This window comes from Lissotriton helveticus, chromosome 3_2 (assembly GCF_964261635.1).
Source record: "Lissotriton helveticus chromosome 3_2, aLisHel1.1, whole genome shotgun sequence".
NCBI lineage: Eukaryota > Metazoa > Chordata > Amphibia > Caudata > Salamandridae > Lissotriton > Lissotriton helveticus.
This window is the reverse complement of record NC_136062.1, coordinates 292,208,763-292,227,627: the sequence shown is the minus strand read 5'-3', so window position 1 is coordinate 292,227,627 and position 18,865 is coordinate 292,208,763. Positions and strand designations below refer to the sequence as shown.

At 47.4% G+C, this 18,865-nt stretch overlaps 1 protein-coding gene across 1 annotated transcript in view; it reads left to right on the top strand.

The window, feature by feature from the left end:
• Positions 1 to 18,865, top strand: part of USP3 (ubiquitin specific peptidase 3) — a 266,304-nt gene that overhangs the window by 62,213 nt on the left and 185,226 nt on the right. Inside the window, exons 3-4 of the mRNA XM_078685262.1 lie at positions 11,640 to 11,777; positions 17,423 to 17,506. Of these exons, the coding sequence (XP_078541388.1) occupies positions 11,640 to 11,777; positions 17,423 to 17,506 (222 nt within the window). The remainder of the gene's footprint in view (positions 1 to 11,639; positions 11,778 to 17,422; positions 17,507 to 18,865) is intronic.

The window sequence follows — 18,865 nt, the reverse complement described above, 5'->3', positions numbered from 1 at the left end:
AATGTGTTACTAACCTTCTCTCAACCGCTTTTTTTTAGGTCTCACCTATAGACACCTTTGCTGTCTGGTGAGAGCCTTTTGTCATCCTACAACTTACACATACACATAATACATAACATGCACATACATTAAGAGAGAAAAAGTGGGCTTTTTCAACAGCTCATTTCAGCTGCTGGCAACTGTGGTTAAGATGGCGTCAGGCATTGGCTTTAGGGGTTGTCCGTCTGTGTCAAGTATAATTCCACAGCATTTTTCAGACGTATGGGTATCATTTCCTTTTTAAAGTTTCTTTGGCTGTATTAACAGCTGAGCACACAGGAAGTTGCAACTTGGTGACTGATATTTTTCTTTGGCCTGCCCCCTCTCCTCTTGGAATGGCACTGCTAAACTGCCTGCTTCCGTGGCCCACACAGACCCAATGGCACTCACGTCAGATGGCAGGCCATCGGCCTACCTGATATATTGCTGAGTAGCATAAACGCTGAGCTGCAGCATTGCCACTAAGGTGACCCTTGTGTTCCTCACAGACATCCTTCCTCTTTAAAGATCAGCATCCCTCACAGCAGACAGCATGGTGCATTGTTTCTAAGGTCATGGGGTCCGCATATTAGCTATCAAAAGTTGGGTCATTTAGTCAGTGACCACAATCCAAGATGGCAACTGTGTTGCACAATATGCAAAAGTTCAGCTAGTAGTGCAGAGGCAGACCCTCCTCATTTTCTGCTTCCAGGTCGAACTGAAGCCTGCAATACGTCGACATGCTTGGCTGTATTGACTCAGTTCCAGTCATGGAGGCTTTGATGGAAACCCATAGACTGCAGTAAATCAGGCGACTGTGTTGGCTCTTCCTCTGCAGTTGCTGCCTCCACCAAGGTACTATTAGTAGATAAATTGAAGATGGTGCAGCTTCAGGCCCTCCACAAGCTCTTCCTGCAGTGAGTGCAAGAAGCACTGCAACTAACTGTTGGTAAACCAAGTTTTGTTGTAATCCAGATGCAAGAAAAAAAACTACCTCTCAAACTCTTAAGCCGGTTACCACAACGCGTAAGAACTCTTCATCATCGCCAAGAAGTTGCCGCAGCTGGCAACAATGACATCATTGCATCCCAAGCACTCTGCAACAACCTCTCAAACTTCTTCGAGCAGAAGTTTGCCAAGATCCGCAACACATTTGACCCAAAGCATACTAATACATACTCCCTCAGACAGCTGTACACCTCCTTCAACCCTAACAGCAGCTAAGCAACTGGAATCTCCTTTGAACAAAGAATACATGGCCCTGATCAATACCATCCACTCAGGAGTCCCCTCAGATCCATGCCCCCACTCCATATACAGCCTTGGAATAACCATCCTCTCCCCCTGCTCACTGATTTATTTATTTATAACATTTGTAGAGCGCGCTGTTACCGAGCGGTGTCCTGGCGCTATAATGATAGCTCCCCTAGCCCAAACCTCCTGTTTAGTTCGTGAACAGCCACGTTTTCAGACTTTTACGGAAGGTCATCAAGTCCGTAATCTGTCTGAGTCACAGGTAAAGCATTCCAGGCTATTGCTGCTTCTCGGATGAAGCTTCTACCACCCCAGCGCACTTTCCTTATGCGTGGGGTCCTGATCAGCCCCAGACTGGCTGACCTGAGATGCCTACCCGGTCTATACCACTGGAAATGCTGTTTTAGGAACGGCGGGTCAAATCCATGGACCGCCTTGAAGACTATGCACAGGGTTTTGAAGGATATCCGTTTCCGCACTGGAAGCCAGTGTAGCTTCGGCAGTTCCTGGGAGACGGAAGCGAACTTTGGCAGGCCTGTAATAAGTCGGGCTGCTGCGTTTTGCAGAACCTGAAGTTTGTTCAGCAGCCCCTGTTGGGCCTCGAGGAATAGACTATTACAATAGTCGAGGCGCGATAGCATGAGGGCCGTCACTACCGTTTTCTTGCACTCCTGCGGTAAAAAAGGGAGGATCTTCCGGATAATTTTCAGTGACCAGTGGATGGATGAGGTCAGTGCATTTACTTGGGGTCTGAAAGAGAGCTTGTTATCGATCAGGACCCCTAGATTCTTGACCTTCGTAAGAGGAGTGGGGGGGTCCCCATCTCTTCAGGCCACCATTTCGGACTCCAAAAATTGACAGTGGAGCCAAAAAGTAGAACTTCGGTTTTAGCCAAGTTCAATTTTAAGCAGTTCCTGGCCATCCAGGTGCCAACTGCTGCCATACATTCCTGGAATTTGCAGGCCACGCCATCCTCTCTCCCTGGAAGCAGTGACACCACAATCTGTGTGTCGTCTGCATAGGATGTTAGTTCAAACCCGTATGCCCGAATAACCGGGGCGAGAGAGGAGACCTAGATATTAAAAAGGGCGGGGCTTACGGAGGACCCCTGGGGAACCCCACAGGGTAGTACGAATGGTTGCGACTCAAATTCCCCCAATGCCACCACCTGGACCCTATTGGTGAGGAAGGCTTTCAGGATGCCTAGGGCCCTCCCCTGTATCCCGCAGTCTTCCAAACGGTCCACCAAAATTCTATGGTGGACCGTATCGAAGGCCGCAGACAGATCCAACAGGACCAGGGCATCCATCACCCTCTTAATCTCCTCCGTCGATTTGATCAGGGCAGATTCGGTGCTATGGCCTTCTCTAAACCCATGTTACGATATGTCAAGGCCTTGTGCGGCTCCTAGGAATACGCTGAGCTGAGTATTTATAGTTTTTTTTATGAGTTTAGCCGGTAGCGGTAGTCTGGCAATGGGACCATAATTATTGGGATCTGCGATGTCCAAGTATCATCAGTACCCCCATACCCACCTCCCTGTCATGCAGAAGTCCACTCGCTTTTGAAGAAACCAACAGCGGACCCAAAAATCCTCAGCAGCTACAGACCCATCTTGCTCCTGCCTTTTCCATCTAAAGTCATGGAGAAAGCTATCAATTCCCAACTCCCAGACCACCCAGAACTGCATCAATTCCTCAATCTCTCTCAATCAGGCTTTCACATCAACCACAGCACAGAGACCGAGACAGCCCTCACTGCAACCATCAATGACATCGGAAGCATCCTCGACTGAGGAGAAACCACCACACTCCTGCTCCTTGACCTCTCCGTAGCTTTCGATACAGTCTTCCACAAGTCACTCATCAAAAAGCTTCAGACATTGGGTTTCTGCGGGCTGGCCCTTAAGTGGATATCCTCCTTCCTCATGAACAAAACTCGAGTTAGTTGTCCTCACTACACCTCAAAACTCAAGAAACTCATCTGCAGAGTCCCTCAAGGATTGTCGCACAGCCCGACACTCGTCAACCACTACATGACACCCCTCGCAGACATCGTCAGAACCCACAGCATCAACATATATCCTATGCCTACAACACACAGCTCATCCTCCCCCTTACAGACTCAACCAGAACTGCCAAAGCATGTTTCACCAACTGCAGGAGCAATGTTGCTGCTACGATGAAAAACAACTGCCTCAAGTTCAACTCAGACAAAACCGAATTCCTAATCTTTGACAACAACCACTTCCCCCTGGTACCGCTCTTTGTGGCCTTCCGAACTTGGCCTCTCACCCACCCCTGCAGACTATGCATCAAGAAGACCAGAAGCTGAGTATGCTCCTTCTCATACCTCGCAGCCAAGACGTGGAACGATCTCCAGAAACACATCAGAACCTCCCCCTCCCTCATGAACTTCCAAAGGAACAGCAAGATATGGCTCTTCTAGCTCCTTCGGTGCTCATGACGAGCCCAGCTCGTCATGAGTCACAGTGGAGCTGTGCTCATGACAAGCTGTGCTCGTTATAATGGCTGCGCGCCACCCACGTGCGATTGATTCCCCGCCCGTGCGGGCGAATTAATAAGTGAGTGGGGTTGTGACGAGCCCAGCTCGTCATGAGCACAGCTCCACTGTGACTCATTACGAGCTGGGCTCGTCACGTGCGCCGCCGACGTTCCCCCCCCCTCCCGCTGTGGGGGAATTACCCCTGCAGCTAAGGGGCTAGACCAAACTGGCATGATAAATGAAAACAAAACTTTAAAGTGCATACATACCAGAAGGTGTCAGAGCCCCATAACCATTATATCCACCTAAGCTAGGGTCCGGACTGTCACAATGGAGGACCTGGGGAAGGAAAAGCCAGATTATACAAGCCTTTCTAAAGGCCATATGGTTTTTAAGGCATGTCAAATGGTGAAGAAGAGAATTCCACAGCTTAGCATTGGCTACTGAGAAGGATCGTCCTCACCATCTTGCCTTTCGAAATTTAGGGATCACCACCAGATTATGTTTGGCACAATGAAGATGCCTGGTTGGCAAGTACCAATGGGTACAGGGGTGTGGAATTTAATAAAATATCTACTTGTACATGGGACAGGTTGCTTCATAAAACTTCTCGTCATGTAACAAAATCCACTTGTCCTTTTGGTGCCATGTAGTGCTGCGTCAAAATATTGCAGAAATGTCATTATATAAGAGCTCTGATAATAGCCGCTCTGATTATGCCAGAGCTCATACCATAGTATGGTTTGAATACTAGCAATTCCCTTGTTTTGCCAACTTCCCACTGAAGTACATACTGGGACAGTCTGCGAGAAGCAATAGTTCCCCTTGATTGGAATGCCCTTTGGAGTCTGTGCAAACCTACTAACTTTCATGTTTTATGTTTTCATCAGCTTGTCTCTAATTTTCCCATATAGAGAAAGGTTGGAAATTTACTCCAGACAAGGGCAGACGTAACACTTCTTCTAGGCGGGTTTGGGAAAAAGTGGTAGTGGGAAAGTGAACTTGTTTCCGCACAGCAAATTTTCGCATATGGGAAATCTACACGTGTTTCTTGGTCAGTGCTAAAATGCAGTTCATAAATATTTTGTAGGAGTACAATTTCCAGATCTATTTCTGTAAATTCTGATGCTTGTTTATTTTCCTGTTCCCTATAATTTTGTTGCAACTGTTTACACTGATTTTCCATTATGAATATTTTTGGGAAGTACTAGCATTCATCAAAACATTTTGCAAAACGATGCTTCAAAGAAATGGTACTTAAAATTTCACAGTAGTTTAGCAACATGTTTTTTAGGTCTCGCCTGTCGATGCGCATGCGCATCGAGCAAGCGAGACTATAGGGGCTCATCGACTCTTTATCTAACTTGCAAGGAATCGTGGCGATTCCTTGCAGTGCCCGTGACTTTTAAGCTCAATGCGCATGTGCATTGAGCTTAAAAGCGCGTGCACAGCCGCCCGCATTCCTCCGACACCTTTGAAGTGAAGCTTAGCTTCACTTCAAAGGCCCGGCTTCTTCACACCCACATGCCGCTCTGCCCCGCTCCGCCCCCTCCCCTGAGTCATCCTGCCTGCCCCTTCCCGCCGTGTCGCATTTCTCCTCCCCCCTCCCCTCTCTTCCCTCCGTCTTGTTTCTTTTGGCGATGTTCTTGTCTTTCCTTCCTTCCTTCTTCCAATCTCCATTTTATTTTCTTCTTTACTGCCTTTCTTGTTTCCATCTTTCCTTGCAACCTTCATTATTTCATTCTTTGTTGCATTTATTTCCTTCTTTACTGCATTTTCTTTTTTCTGCTTGTTTTTTTTTTTTTTACCAGCGGGCAGTCTCTTGCCCTCGGCTGCTTCTATAAAATTGTCCGAGCTTAAATTAGGGCGCGGTCTGCCGGGACGCTTAGCCCTCTCTTTAAGTTTGTCTTAAAAACATTCCACGCTCTGCCTCTGTCACATACTGCCCCCCCGCCCATGCTGTGCGCTAAAAATCAACATTTCTGCCCTTCTCGCGCTGATAGTCTGCCCCATGCTAAGTGTCCCTCTCAACCCAAGTACTCTGCGCGCCACGCTGTCTCCTGCCCACGCTCTGCCTCTCAGTCACATGCTGCCTTCTCCGTTCCCCCAACACCGTCCATGCTGTGCACCACTCTGTCCGCCCCATGGCACGCTCTGCTCCTTTCACATATTGCCTCTGATCCCCCACCCCTGTCCATACTATGTGCCCCTCTGACCCCACATTCTTGCTGCGTCCCACTCTGCCCACGCTCTGCCTCTGTCACATACTGCCCCCGCCCATGCTGTGCGCTAAAAATATGCATTTCTGTCCCTCTCACGCTGCTACTCTGTCCCATGCTATATGTCGCTGTGTTCCCAAGTACGCTGCGCGCCACGCAAAAGTCAGTCTGGCCGTGGGGAATCCTAGCACTTCATCAGCTCTCCATTGATGTGGCCGCTCCTCTCCCCTGCCCCCCCCCATATCATCACACTTCAAAGGAATGCGCTCCGCTCCCCCGCCTCCCCCACAGCAATGCCGAGAGCTTGTTGTTTATAGTCTCCATTTACCACATGTTTATTGTGGCTTTAGTTTAGGGATTACCATAGTAACACGTGTACCCCACTGGGACTTACAGGGTCTGTTGGCCACTCGCTCATTATGGCTCCGTCTAAAATGGATTCCCAGTCATGGTGTTCTAGACTGTGGCTTGAGGGCACCGTGAGCCTTGAGTTTAATTTTGCTTCATCTTAGATTTCCGTAGATATATGTATGCTGCGCTTTGGGTTTGCCTAGCTCTATCTTTAGCTCTTGCGGACTTTGTAGTGTGTTCATGAGGTTGTGCAGTAGAGCATGTAGTGTGTGTCTATGTCTTACGGACTGCTTCGTAGTCCAGCAGAAGGAACATTTGCTCTCCATGCAATGTGCTTATTGTCTATCTATGACAAATTGTGTGCAGATCTGATCGGGCCGATGTTCACAGCTCTGCCGCTGCAGTGTGTTCAGAGAGAGCACATCCAGTCTTCAGGTCTGTAACTAGTGACTAATTCCAGCCTTGGTCGTAGTAGAGAGTATACAAATGTCAAGATCGACTTGCTAGCTGCAATGATGTCTGCCCTGCCACCATTTACTTCGGACCCTCACTCACCCTCACTCACCCTCACAACCCTCTCACCCTAACTCACTCTCACAACCCTCTCACCCTCACTCACTCTCACCCCCTCACTCACCTCACTCACTCTCACCCCCTCACTCACCCCCTCACCTTCACTCACCCCCTCACTCACCCCCTCACCCCCTCACTCACCCCCCTCACCCCCTCACCCCCTCACTCACCCCCTCACCCCCTCACTCACCCCCTCACCCTCACTCACCCTCTCACCCACCCTCTCACCCACCCCCTCACACGCCCTCACCCCCTCACACCGCCACACCCCCACTCAGAATGCACACCCCCTCACCCTCACACGCCCTCACCCACTCACACCGCCACACTCCCTTAGAATGCACACCCCCTCACCCACCCCCTCACTCCCCCTCACCCCCCTCACCCTCTCCCTCACACCGCCACACCCCCTCAGAACCCTCACTCTCACTCACCCTCACTCACTCACCCCTCACCCTCACTCACTCACCCTCACTCACCCTCACTCACCCTCACAACCCTCTCACCCTCACTCACTCTCACAACCCTCACACCCTCACTCACTCTCACACCCTCACTCACCTGACTCACTCTCACCCCCTCACTCACCCCCTCACCCTCACTCACCCCCTCACTCACCCCCTCCCTCACCCCCTCACTCACCCCCTCACTCACCCCCTCACCCTCACCCACCCTCTCACCCACCCTCTCACCCACCCTCTCACCCTCACACACACCCACCCTCTCACCCTTACACACACCCTCACACGCCCTCACCCCCTCACACCGCCACACACCCTCAGAATGCACACCCCCTCACCCTCACACGCCCTCACCCCCTCACACCGCCACACACCCTCAGAATGCACACCCCCTCACCCTCACACACCCCCTCACTCCCCCTCACCCTCACACTCCTCACCCTCTCCCTCACACCGCTACACCCCCTCACACCCCCTCACTCTCACACCCCCTCACTCTCACACCCCCTCACTCTCACTCCCCCTCACGCTCACTCCCCCTCACTCTCACTCCCACTCCCCCTCACTCTCACTCCCCCTCACCCTCACTCCCCCTCACCCTCACTCCCCCTCACCCTCACTCCCCCTCACCCTCACCCCCCCTCACCCACACACCCCCTCACCCTCACACCCCTCACCCTCACACACCCTCACCCTCACACACCCTCACCCTCCCACCCCCTCACCCACACACCCCCTCACCCACACACCTCCTCACCCACACACCCCCTCACCCACACACCCCTCACCCTCACACCCCCTCACCCACACACACCCTCACTCACACCCCCTCACCCTCACACCCCCTCACCCTCACACCCTCACACCCCCTCATCCTCACACCCCCACACCCCCTCAGACCCCCTCACCCTCACACCCCCTCACCCTCACACCCCTTCACACACCCTCACACCCCCTCACACACCCTCACACCCCCTCACGCACCCTCACACACCCTCACCCTCCCTCACCCCTGCACGCCTCTCACCCCTGCACGCCTCTCACCCCTGCACGCCTCTCACCCCTGCACGCCTCACACTGCTGCACGCCTCACACTGCTGCACGCCTCACACTGCTGCACGCCTCACACTGCTGCATGCCTCACACTGCTGCACGCCTCACACTGCTGCACCCCGCACACTGCTGCACGCCGCACAACACCACCATATCACTCTGGGACGGCGCCACATCACTCTGGGACGGCACATCCACCGCCACCACCACATCCACCGCCACATCCACCGCATCCACCACCACTACATCCACCACCCCATCCACCACCACCACCACCACCGCATCCACCACCACCACCACATCCACCATCAACACATCCACCGCATCCACCACCACATCCACCATCACCACCACATCCACCACCACATCCACCACCACATCCACATCCACCATGACATCCACCGCCACATTCACCACCGCATCCACCACCGCATCCACCACCACATCCACCACATCCACCGCATCCACCACCACATCAACCACACCCACCACCACCACATCCACCACCACATCCACCACCACATCCACCGCATCCACCACCACCACATCCACCACATCCACCACCACATCCACCACCAACACATCCACCACATCCACCACCACATCCCACCACATCCACCGCATCCACCACCACATCCACCACCACCACATCCACCACCACCACATCCACCGAATCCACCACCACATCCACCACCACATCCACCATCACCTCCACATCCACCGCCACATCCACCATCACCTCCACATCCACCGCCACATCCACCGCCACATCCACCACCACATCCACCACCACCACATCCATCACATGCACCACTACCGCATCCACCACACCCACCACCACCACATCCACCACACCCACCACCACCACATCCACCGCATCCACCACCACCACATCCACCACCACATCCACCACATGCACCACCACCGCATCCACCACCACATTATTTACAAAATTAAAAGCCATTGTTATTTGTAATATCAATACATCTAAGTCACGTAAATACAACACACATTGCATTACAAATGCTATAGGTGTCACATTTGCGAAAGTTAAAACTATTGACATTGTAACTGACAAAGCTATTAATTTTACTATTTTCAAAACCAACACATAAATAAAAAAAGTGTCATTTACAATACCAATCACTCAAACTTTCCTAATGCGAGACCTATTGCATTTCCAATGCTTGTTCCTAGTTGCATTTTTTTAATGACTTAATTATTTTGAAAGCAAAAATCCAGCAATCTTTCTTTTAAGCTTTTGCATATATTTGCATCTAATCAGAGAGCATCCTGGAAGCCTTATACTTAGCCTTGACTTGTGAACTTTTCAACCATGTGAAACACATTTTTATACTGGAACCACGGTCAGTAATGCAGTATGAACGTACAAAATGTTCTTAGAGCGCTCACTCTAATAATAAGGGCATTCTATTATTTAACCTTAAATACAAGTTCGAATAGCATTTAAATATGAGCACAACTATTCCCTTAACTGCAGACAATGCCTTCCCTCACCCATAATGTAGTAGTGTAATCTGGCAGCCAAAGGGTTTGTGCTGCAGGGAGTTGGGCCTACTCGTCCTAAGAACAAAATAAACATGAAAACATATTGTTCTTGACCCCAAACAACATGTCATTGGCGTCGAGCCATAGGATTTCAATACCCCTACACTTAGATCTAGAGTGCGGGGCTCTAACATATGTAAGGCTTTTTGAGCAATGCAAAGGGCTTTGAAAGTGATTCGCTGCCTGACAGGAAGCCAGTGAAGCTTAACAAGATCAGCTGAAATTGATACTTAGAAATATCCACAATAAGCCTTGCTGCCGTATTCTGGACAATTTGAAGTTTTTATAGATAGAACTTATTGATGTTTAAGTACAGGGCTTTACAGTAATCGATTTTCAAGGTGATCAAGACCAGATCCAATAATTTTCGTGCTGTTAAAGGGATGCATGGAAAATGTTTCTGAGGTATCCTAATCTTATTAAAACAGTTTAGTACCGTTAGGTTCACCTGTAGATTAAAGGCTAATGTTGGTCCACAATGATGTGCATATTTTTATTGCTGTTTTAGATGGTAAGGTCAGAGTTGCGTATGCATATGGCCACCAATTGCTGTTCCATACCGAAGGCTGACCTCCAAAGATAATAACCTTCATTTTGTCTGCATTCAATATCAGACATTTACCCTTCATGCAGATGGAAATTGTCTTCATGCAGTTATTAAAGTTGACGGCTATGAAATGAAAATCATCTGTATTGGATAGAAAATCTGCATATCTTCGGCATAGGAGAGCCTGAAGACCAAAAGAACTATTCGGCTTCGGTAGAGGGGATATATATATATATATATAGATTAAACATAGTTGGGTTAAGAAGAATCCCTGAGGTACCCCACGAACAAAGGGACTATATGTAAACTGACCGCATGTTACTGTCTGTGTTCATTCTGTTAAGAATGATTTGAGCAAATTCAACACAATGTCTTTACCTAACTGAGCAAAATGGGAGATAAGTAGCACTGGGGTGATGGTATCAAATGCTGCGGACAGATCCAACAAGAACAAATGTTGCAGCCTCACTGCATCAACCAGTGCCCTCATGCTATCAACTCCCAAGACCAGGGCAGTTTCAGTACTAAGGCCACTAAGAAAACCGCATTGTAAGTACTCCAACAGTTTATGGTGCTCAATGAATGTCTTAAGCTGGCCATTCAGATGATCTGCTCCTCCCCCGCAGGCCTGCTTTCTCAACACCTGGATGCCTGCACAGGTGATAAGCCGCACTCTACAAATTCACATAACATAACAAGTGTCAACCCTTGGCTGTCTGCGCAGGGCTAGTGGATAAAATTGTTGTTGGAGAGATTATCTGGGTTGCATATATATTCATGGTTAGTAATTGTTTTTAATCAGTGAGTTTGCAATAGATTTTATTGCTTTCGCTTAAGTGCGAAATCTTTTGGCTCCTGTAAGGAACCTAAGTTTCAAAAGTATAGATGTATCTTTAGCTGCTTGTGGAAACCAAAATGATCTGCTCACACAGATTGATACTTCTATGATTTCTACTTTTTCTCATTTAAAATAGTTATTTTTCTCTTTTCAAAATCCTGCTTGATTTCAAAGAATATAGTTATCAAATAAGTCATGCTGTTTTAAGTTGTTGAATGGATAATTATTACTTGTTATGTTTAATATCAAAGGTATGTGAATGGTCATGCGAAAAAACATTACGAGGATGCACAGAATCCTGCGCCCAGCCCAAAGAAAGTGGACAGGCCAGAAAAAGACAGGTTACAACATACGGTCTGCATGGATTGCAGTAGCTACAGTACATTCTGGTAAGTTCTCTATGCAATACACATGATGCTTTTCCAACCATTTATAACTGTCTTTTAAATCCACAAACCTGTTGAAAATGTTCCCGTTTCCTAAAGGCTAGTCCATCTGTACAAATAGTATATTTGTGTATTTAGGGAACACACTGTATACCACAGTAAGCATCTTGACTAATCACACCTGGAATCAAAACACTGAACATGTCATTAGTTTGCAAAAAAAGGTTTCAGTAACTTCCAAAAAGCCAAGTGGTCTTCCATAAGACCCACTGAAACAGGAAGAGCATTCCATAAAACAACTAGGAAAGTAGGATTTGCTTTCATGGTCACCCCCACTTTTTGCTGATGTTATTCTGTTTATTTACTTGTCTGACTGGGATCCTGCTAATCAGGATGCCAGTCACCGTTCTCTCACCTTAAATTGGACTATGGTAAGTACTTTGGTACCTTCCCAATTGGCTGCTGGTGTCCCCTTCGAAGTTCCTAGTATGGTACTAAGGTGCCCAGGGCATAGGTACATCAGGGGTCTCCCATGGGCTGAAGCATGTATTATGCCACCCATGAGAGACCACTCAAACTGTGACTGCAGGACTGCCAGTGCAGCCTATGTAAGTTGGTGCTAGTACCACTTACAACAGATATAAGTTTCCTTCTATCTAAAGTCCCTGCACTTAAAACCTATAAGTCATCCCTATGGCAGGCTCTTCAGTCCTGAGGGCAGGGTGCTTGGTTAAAAGTATGAGGATGCCCCTAAATGAACAGGGCCCCTCTACAAACCCCAGAGTCGATTCTCCAAACTTTGTAAGTGCGGTCAGCCATTTAATACATATAGTGGATATCAATTCAAATACGAGATGTCTAACTATATAGTGGCTGCACCAAAATCAGTCATGCTTGCTATCAAACATGTTGGAATCCTACCCCAACACTGATTCCAGTGTTGGATATATGATCCCATGTACCGAGGGGAGCACCCTGAATTCATGGTACCAGCCTTTCAGGGTCTTACAGCAAGCTAGTTCTGCTGCTGACCACAGACATGATTCTGCGCTCCTGCTGATGAGCCAAGATCGAGCAGGGGAAGGTAGAACAAAAGGTTTCCTGTCGCAGGTAGGTGTGCCCCCCCACCCGCCCCCCCAGACAGGCACTTAGTGTATTGGGGTGGGGTGGGGCGCTTGCCAGCACCACCAGACTGCTTTGAATGGCATATTTGGTGCCCTCCTAGCATACTCGAGGTGGAACCAGTTCAGGGAGCCGTTGGCTCCCGCTCTGGCGTGAAACGGAACAAAAGACATGTGAGTATCCTCTCCTCTGTACAGCACCTTCTCTGGGAGGGATCCTTGAATCGTCCCAACCCTTTCCCTAGGGTACTTAAGGGCTTATCTGTGGGTGGTTCTTCATATTTGTTGTGGGACAAAATTCAAACCTGAAACCACTTCAACTTCAACCATCTAGGCACCTTAGACCTTGTTGGACTTTGCCTGGAACCGAGACTGCATCAAGAAAGACTCCTGTTGCTCCTGGTCTCGTCGTCCTGCCAGTCTTTTGCACCGTCTGTGTCTGTGCTTCATCCAGGTTCTTCTCCAGGCCTGTGGTCATCAAAGACACCCGTAGAAATTTCTCTTGGAGTAAAGGAGTCACTCCCTTGCATCAGCAGGCACCACAACAAAGCTGACTGCTCTGCTGCTCCTGAGGTCTCACGGACTCCGAAAGGCTCAGCAACACAGGTGGTGGTTTTGCCACTCCTTTGAGGCCTGCACTGTCTTCTCAGCAAGTTTGAGGCCAGTATCCCTCGTCGGTTCCGCTGGAACAGAACCCTTGTGCACCGCATCGACTCGCCGTTGCCAGGACTTGTTGACTTTCCTCCAGAGATCTTCGGGCTACAAGAAGCTCCAGCATCTCTTCCTACCAAGATCCTCGTCCTCCCCTCATCCGTTGCAATGTGGGCATGAATCTTTGGTGAGAGTTACTTTTGCAACAACTGTGCCTTCGGCCTGTGGGTCCTCTGGAGGGTCTTCTTAGGCTTCAGTGGGCTCCCCTGCTTGCTCGGGGTTGCTCTGACTCTCCTGCACTTGACGAGTTCCTCGGACCTTGCTGGTCCCAACGCTACACCTTTTTCGTTTACTACATCTGTTTTTGCTGCCAAGGTTTGTTAGTGATCCCGTCAGAACTCTGACCCCCCTGGTTCTTGACTTGCGACATGGGACAACTTGTGAACGGCTGCTGATCTTCCACTGTGTCACCTGGCCCTCACAGCTGCAGCGACAAGGTCTCAGTCATCACTCCTGCATCTTCAGTCATTAGTGGTCACTGGTCTTTCATGCCTGCTGGTCACTCCCGAGTACCATAGACTTTGTCCCCCCTGCTTGCAGGTACTCCTCTTCAAGAATCCACCCTTGGATCCCACCGGACTCGATCACCTTCTTCACCAGCGGCATCTTTACTGAGGTCCTCCATTGTGGTCTACGGCGGTTTCAGACATGACTTTGCACCTAGACACCGGCTTCCCTGGTGTATGTATCCTAATTCCTTGGGTATTCACGGGTGGGGTGACTCTCCAAACTTCCATCTTCCACTGGGTTTCTTCAGAGTCCACTGGGAAGAGTCCTTCTTCAAAACTGCAACCACAACTTTCCCATTGACTTGCATTGAGTAAGTGGCTGTGTTTCCACTCTGCACACAGCCTCTGTGAGGTTCCAGGGCACATACCGTGGGTGATTGCTTGGGTCCCCAGCTCTTCTGAGTCAGATCTTGACTTTGGTCTCTGTTCACACTCCACTTCCTTAGTATATGGTTTGGTCTCCCTCTGGAGACCACTGTGTGTTTGTGCTTACTTACCTGTTTCCATTTGAAATATTGTGTGTATTGTGTTGATATCTCTGGGTAGGAGATATTCCAATGTGTTAGTGAGTTATAACTACACCGTGTGGTTCTTTTTTGTTTAACCTACACTATAGAATTTGTTTTGGTAAAACCAGCTGCTTAACACTGATTCTGGATTAGCTTGAAGGCTGCTCGCCACAGCTGCCACTTAGAGAGCTTTCTATGGTTGTCTAACACCACTACAATCACTATAAGGGTTGTCTGGGTTAGTGCAAGGTGATTCACTTAAATAAGTGTGCACCAAATACTAAGTCAGCCTTCTACAAGAAAATTCTTTTTTTTAATGAAAGAGTGAATCTTACTATAGATATCTTTGTGATGGATATTCAAGTTTTTGCATTTAGCATGCTCGTCACTAGGCATCCAATGCAACTGATTGAAATGATTGTATATAGGAATCCAAAGTGGCAGTCCTAAAAAATATCTGGTCGCTAGATTTTGTATTACTTTTTGAATCTGGTATTTGGGTAATGCTAGGTAGTGTACATTACAATTATCCAATCTTGAACCTGTAATTACCCAGATGACCATAAACTAGTGTTCCATGGACACAAATAATATAATCTTCTTCAATAATTTATGGTGAAAGAAACATGTGGAACATAGATTTGCTATTCAAGTGTAGCTTATTAAAAAAAAATCCAACCTACGATGCAAATGTTGTCAACTGGTCTAGGACAATTGTCTAAAGAGAGTTGCTAGACCACTAATCATTTGTGGGAACTCAACAAACAATACTGGTCTTATTCGAACTTTAGTTTTAAAAGTTGTTGTGCATCTTGAGTTTCTGTATTTTTTTCCAAGTAAAAAGTGCATTAACGATCCTACACAATATACTGATTTGTTTGAGTTTCTGGTTCGCTTTAGGGCTTTTTTGTAGAGTCCTTGTGTTCCATTCTAGGTCCTCTTCTGATGAAACAGTAAATGAGGTCGAATAGAATTAGGGAATTGAATGATCTTTTTCCATGTTTCATGAGTGTTGGAGAGCTTTGCTCGTTTTAGCATATAATAACAAGCTACCAGCATTCACTTAAATACAATTCTTTACATTATCGTGCATCTTGCTGATCATGTGCCAACCCTAATTGTTTTTGTTTGTGATACAAATTTGTGGCTTCCAAAACATTTACAATCAAATAGACACTGGCAGACGTCGATCACTCTACTTGCTGTGCTCCCTAATATTTCTATAAGGGGGATGGAAATGACCTTAACACTTACTCTTTCACTGCTGTAGACAGTAATACTCATTTGCTCTTCATGACATCTTTTTCTGTGATTGTTTATCTTAAGCATTTAAGGGATCAGATTGACAGGTATGAGGCTCCCGTAAAAGTGCAGGTGTGCTGCTACGAAGGGCCTCATCATGATGTCGGGCGGAAACTTTCCGCCTGACGCCGTCTCGGATTGGGGAACCGAGCGACTCGCAGTCAGCGGTTCTGCCCAACTTATTACGATGAGACCGAACGCTGTGTGGGCGGAGTCCCATTGACTTCTAAGGGAGCACATGTTCTGCCCGACAACACATGCTCCTATGGGAAGATGCGGAGTTTGCGTAAAACACTGCAACCTGTCGCAGGCACCCCATTGTGCCTGCCACACAGTACAGGGTTTTACAGGGGGACACAAAACCTGCCATCCTGCCCATGGAGGACAAGAGCCTTTGTGGGGCTGGCAGCGAGCAGCATGTTTGGTGGGCCTGCCATCAGTGGTGGGGTCAGCAAGGTGTGCGAGATGATGATGATCTGAAGTTAGTAAATGTCTCTGGATGCTTTTTTCCATTTGTTACAATGGGAACACTCAGTCAAAAGACTCCACAAAATAAAGAGTGGAGCTAACAAAATGTTCAGTAAAAAGGTAACTTGATAAAACAATAATCTGTGTCGTTGTGAACTGTTGTCCATGAACCATGTCGAATATCTAGTGACGTAGAAGAGTCAAAGCTGATATAAGGCCTTGGATCGAAGCAGCTGCAGAAGCTGTTGAATCTGTTCAGGATTAGAAATGTCAAGGGTGTGGAAAGAGTACATGCAGGAAAATAAAATTTTCAATTAAACATACAATCCATTTAACAGATAAAAAAAGGTAAACATAAAAGACTGGCCCTTCACAAATCATTAAACAATCATGATATCCTAAAAAGTTCTGGTAAAAGTAGTACTTCTGGAAATATTCTAAAGCGCCCGGGTTTACTGAGTATTGTAGCGATGGGGTGTGCCATGGGGGTGCTTGAAAGGCCCCAAAACTTAATTGATGTCAACTTTCAAAGAAGAAAAAACACAGCCCGAGGGAGGATGTACCTGGAACACAGTATATCTTTGTTTTTTATTTGGGTGAATGTTGCCATAAATACTGTGCTGTTACGTCTATAGGAAAGAGGTGGTTCCTGGAAATGGTATTAGAAAAAACACCATAGCCTAAATAAAAAGTCTGTGACTAATTTTAGTGTATGAAATCGTGTTGTGAAGACAGTTTGCAGGATATACATTTTATGAGAAGCTTGTGAACTCCAGCTCCACAAGGTTGCGTGGCCTTCGACTGAATTCCTGGAACCAGAAAATAAGAAGAGGCTACATGTCCATGCTCTGACAGAATGTTAATTGGTATAGGCTAGTTTGTGTTCAAAGGCATTCTTGTCCTTTGTTGAAGCCTTGTTAGCACTAAAACATGGCCTTGTTAGCACTAAAACAGCACAAGTTTGCAAACTGTTGCCTTTTTTAGATTATTAATTGAATAACAACATATGTCATTTATGCCTTTTGCAGTTATCGATGCGACGATTTTGTAGTCAATGATACCAAGCTGGGCTCGGTACAGAAGGTCAGAGAACATCTACAGAATTTGGAAAAGTAAGTTAAAATTGAGTAATGCTTTCTTGTGGTGCATACATACTATTTGTTTTTTCGTTAAACAATAGTACCATGTTTATAGCAAAACATTTTTAAAGGAAGTATTTCCTATGAATTATACTTTTATTTGCTGTTGTTCGTTTGGCTTACTTTAACACTTTTACCAGACAATATAACGGAACACAGGAAGAACACTTTGCATATATCAACACTGCACAGACTACAGAGGCAGCATTAGCTCCTCTAATTTAAGATTGAACAACATGTTCCATTCATACGGTCTTTGTGCCTTCGTCCCCTGATGCAATGCTGCACCTAATGTGGTATGGATTGGTCTGGGAGCTAGTGGGGCCTGGGCAAATAATAGGGTCCAGAAAGTCATGTGTGCTGTGGAAACCTCCAGAGAGATTAGCAAAAATGGAGAAAACGACTGATAAACTCTTCTGATCTAAAAGACATGCAGTGATTTAATCCATTACTTTTTGTGGTTTGTGCATTCACTTTCATGGAACAAAATGCAGCTGTCCCTTCCTTCTGTAGGACATGTAAATATATATTACTTTGCTTGTAAAGATCGGGAAAATGTAAAAATAGAAAGGACGCTTAGTGGATGTAAAAGTGGGTCTGATCATTCTCTTTACCTCCTCACACCTACCTTCCTACTTAGCGAGGACTGGGGGGAAGGGGAGAGGGAACATCCTAAACCAAGTGATTCAATCGGGGCTCTATCCATTAGTCTGGAAACAGGCCTGTATTCAACCAATTCTCAAGAAGCCCCTGCTTAATCCACGGGATCCCAAGAACTATCGACCTATTTCTTGTCTGCCGATTGCAGCCAAGATTCTTGAAAGGTCAATAAATCAGGAGCTGTCGACCTATCTAAACACCAATAACTTATTGTATGGAACTCAGCACGGATTTCGATCAGGTCATTCGACTGAGACTGCACTAGTCGTAGCAACTGAGAACATTCGGAGACAGGTGGATTAGGGTGGGGAGCGATCCTCATCCTCCTCGACTTAGCGGCATTTGACACTGTGAATCACACAGTGTTGGTGCAACGGCTGAAGGCGGTCGGGATTGGAGAGGCGGCTCTATCCCTCCTATCATCTTTTGTAGAGGAGAGGGAACAGATTTTGTATTGGGAAAATCTACAGTCTGAAACATTCCGCCTGCCATGCGGTGTCCCACAGGGATCGGCATGGTCTCCAACTCTATTCAACATCTGTGTCACCCCTCTTGCCAGTCTCATCAGACAACATGGGTTCTCGTTTGTATCTTAAGCAGACAACACACAGATTATTATCTCTGTATCTCAGAAGGTGGCGTCTGCGGGTGCGAGTTTCCATGCATGTCTGA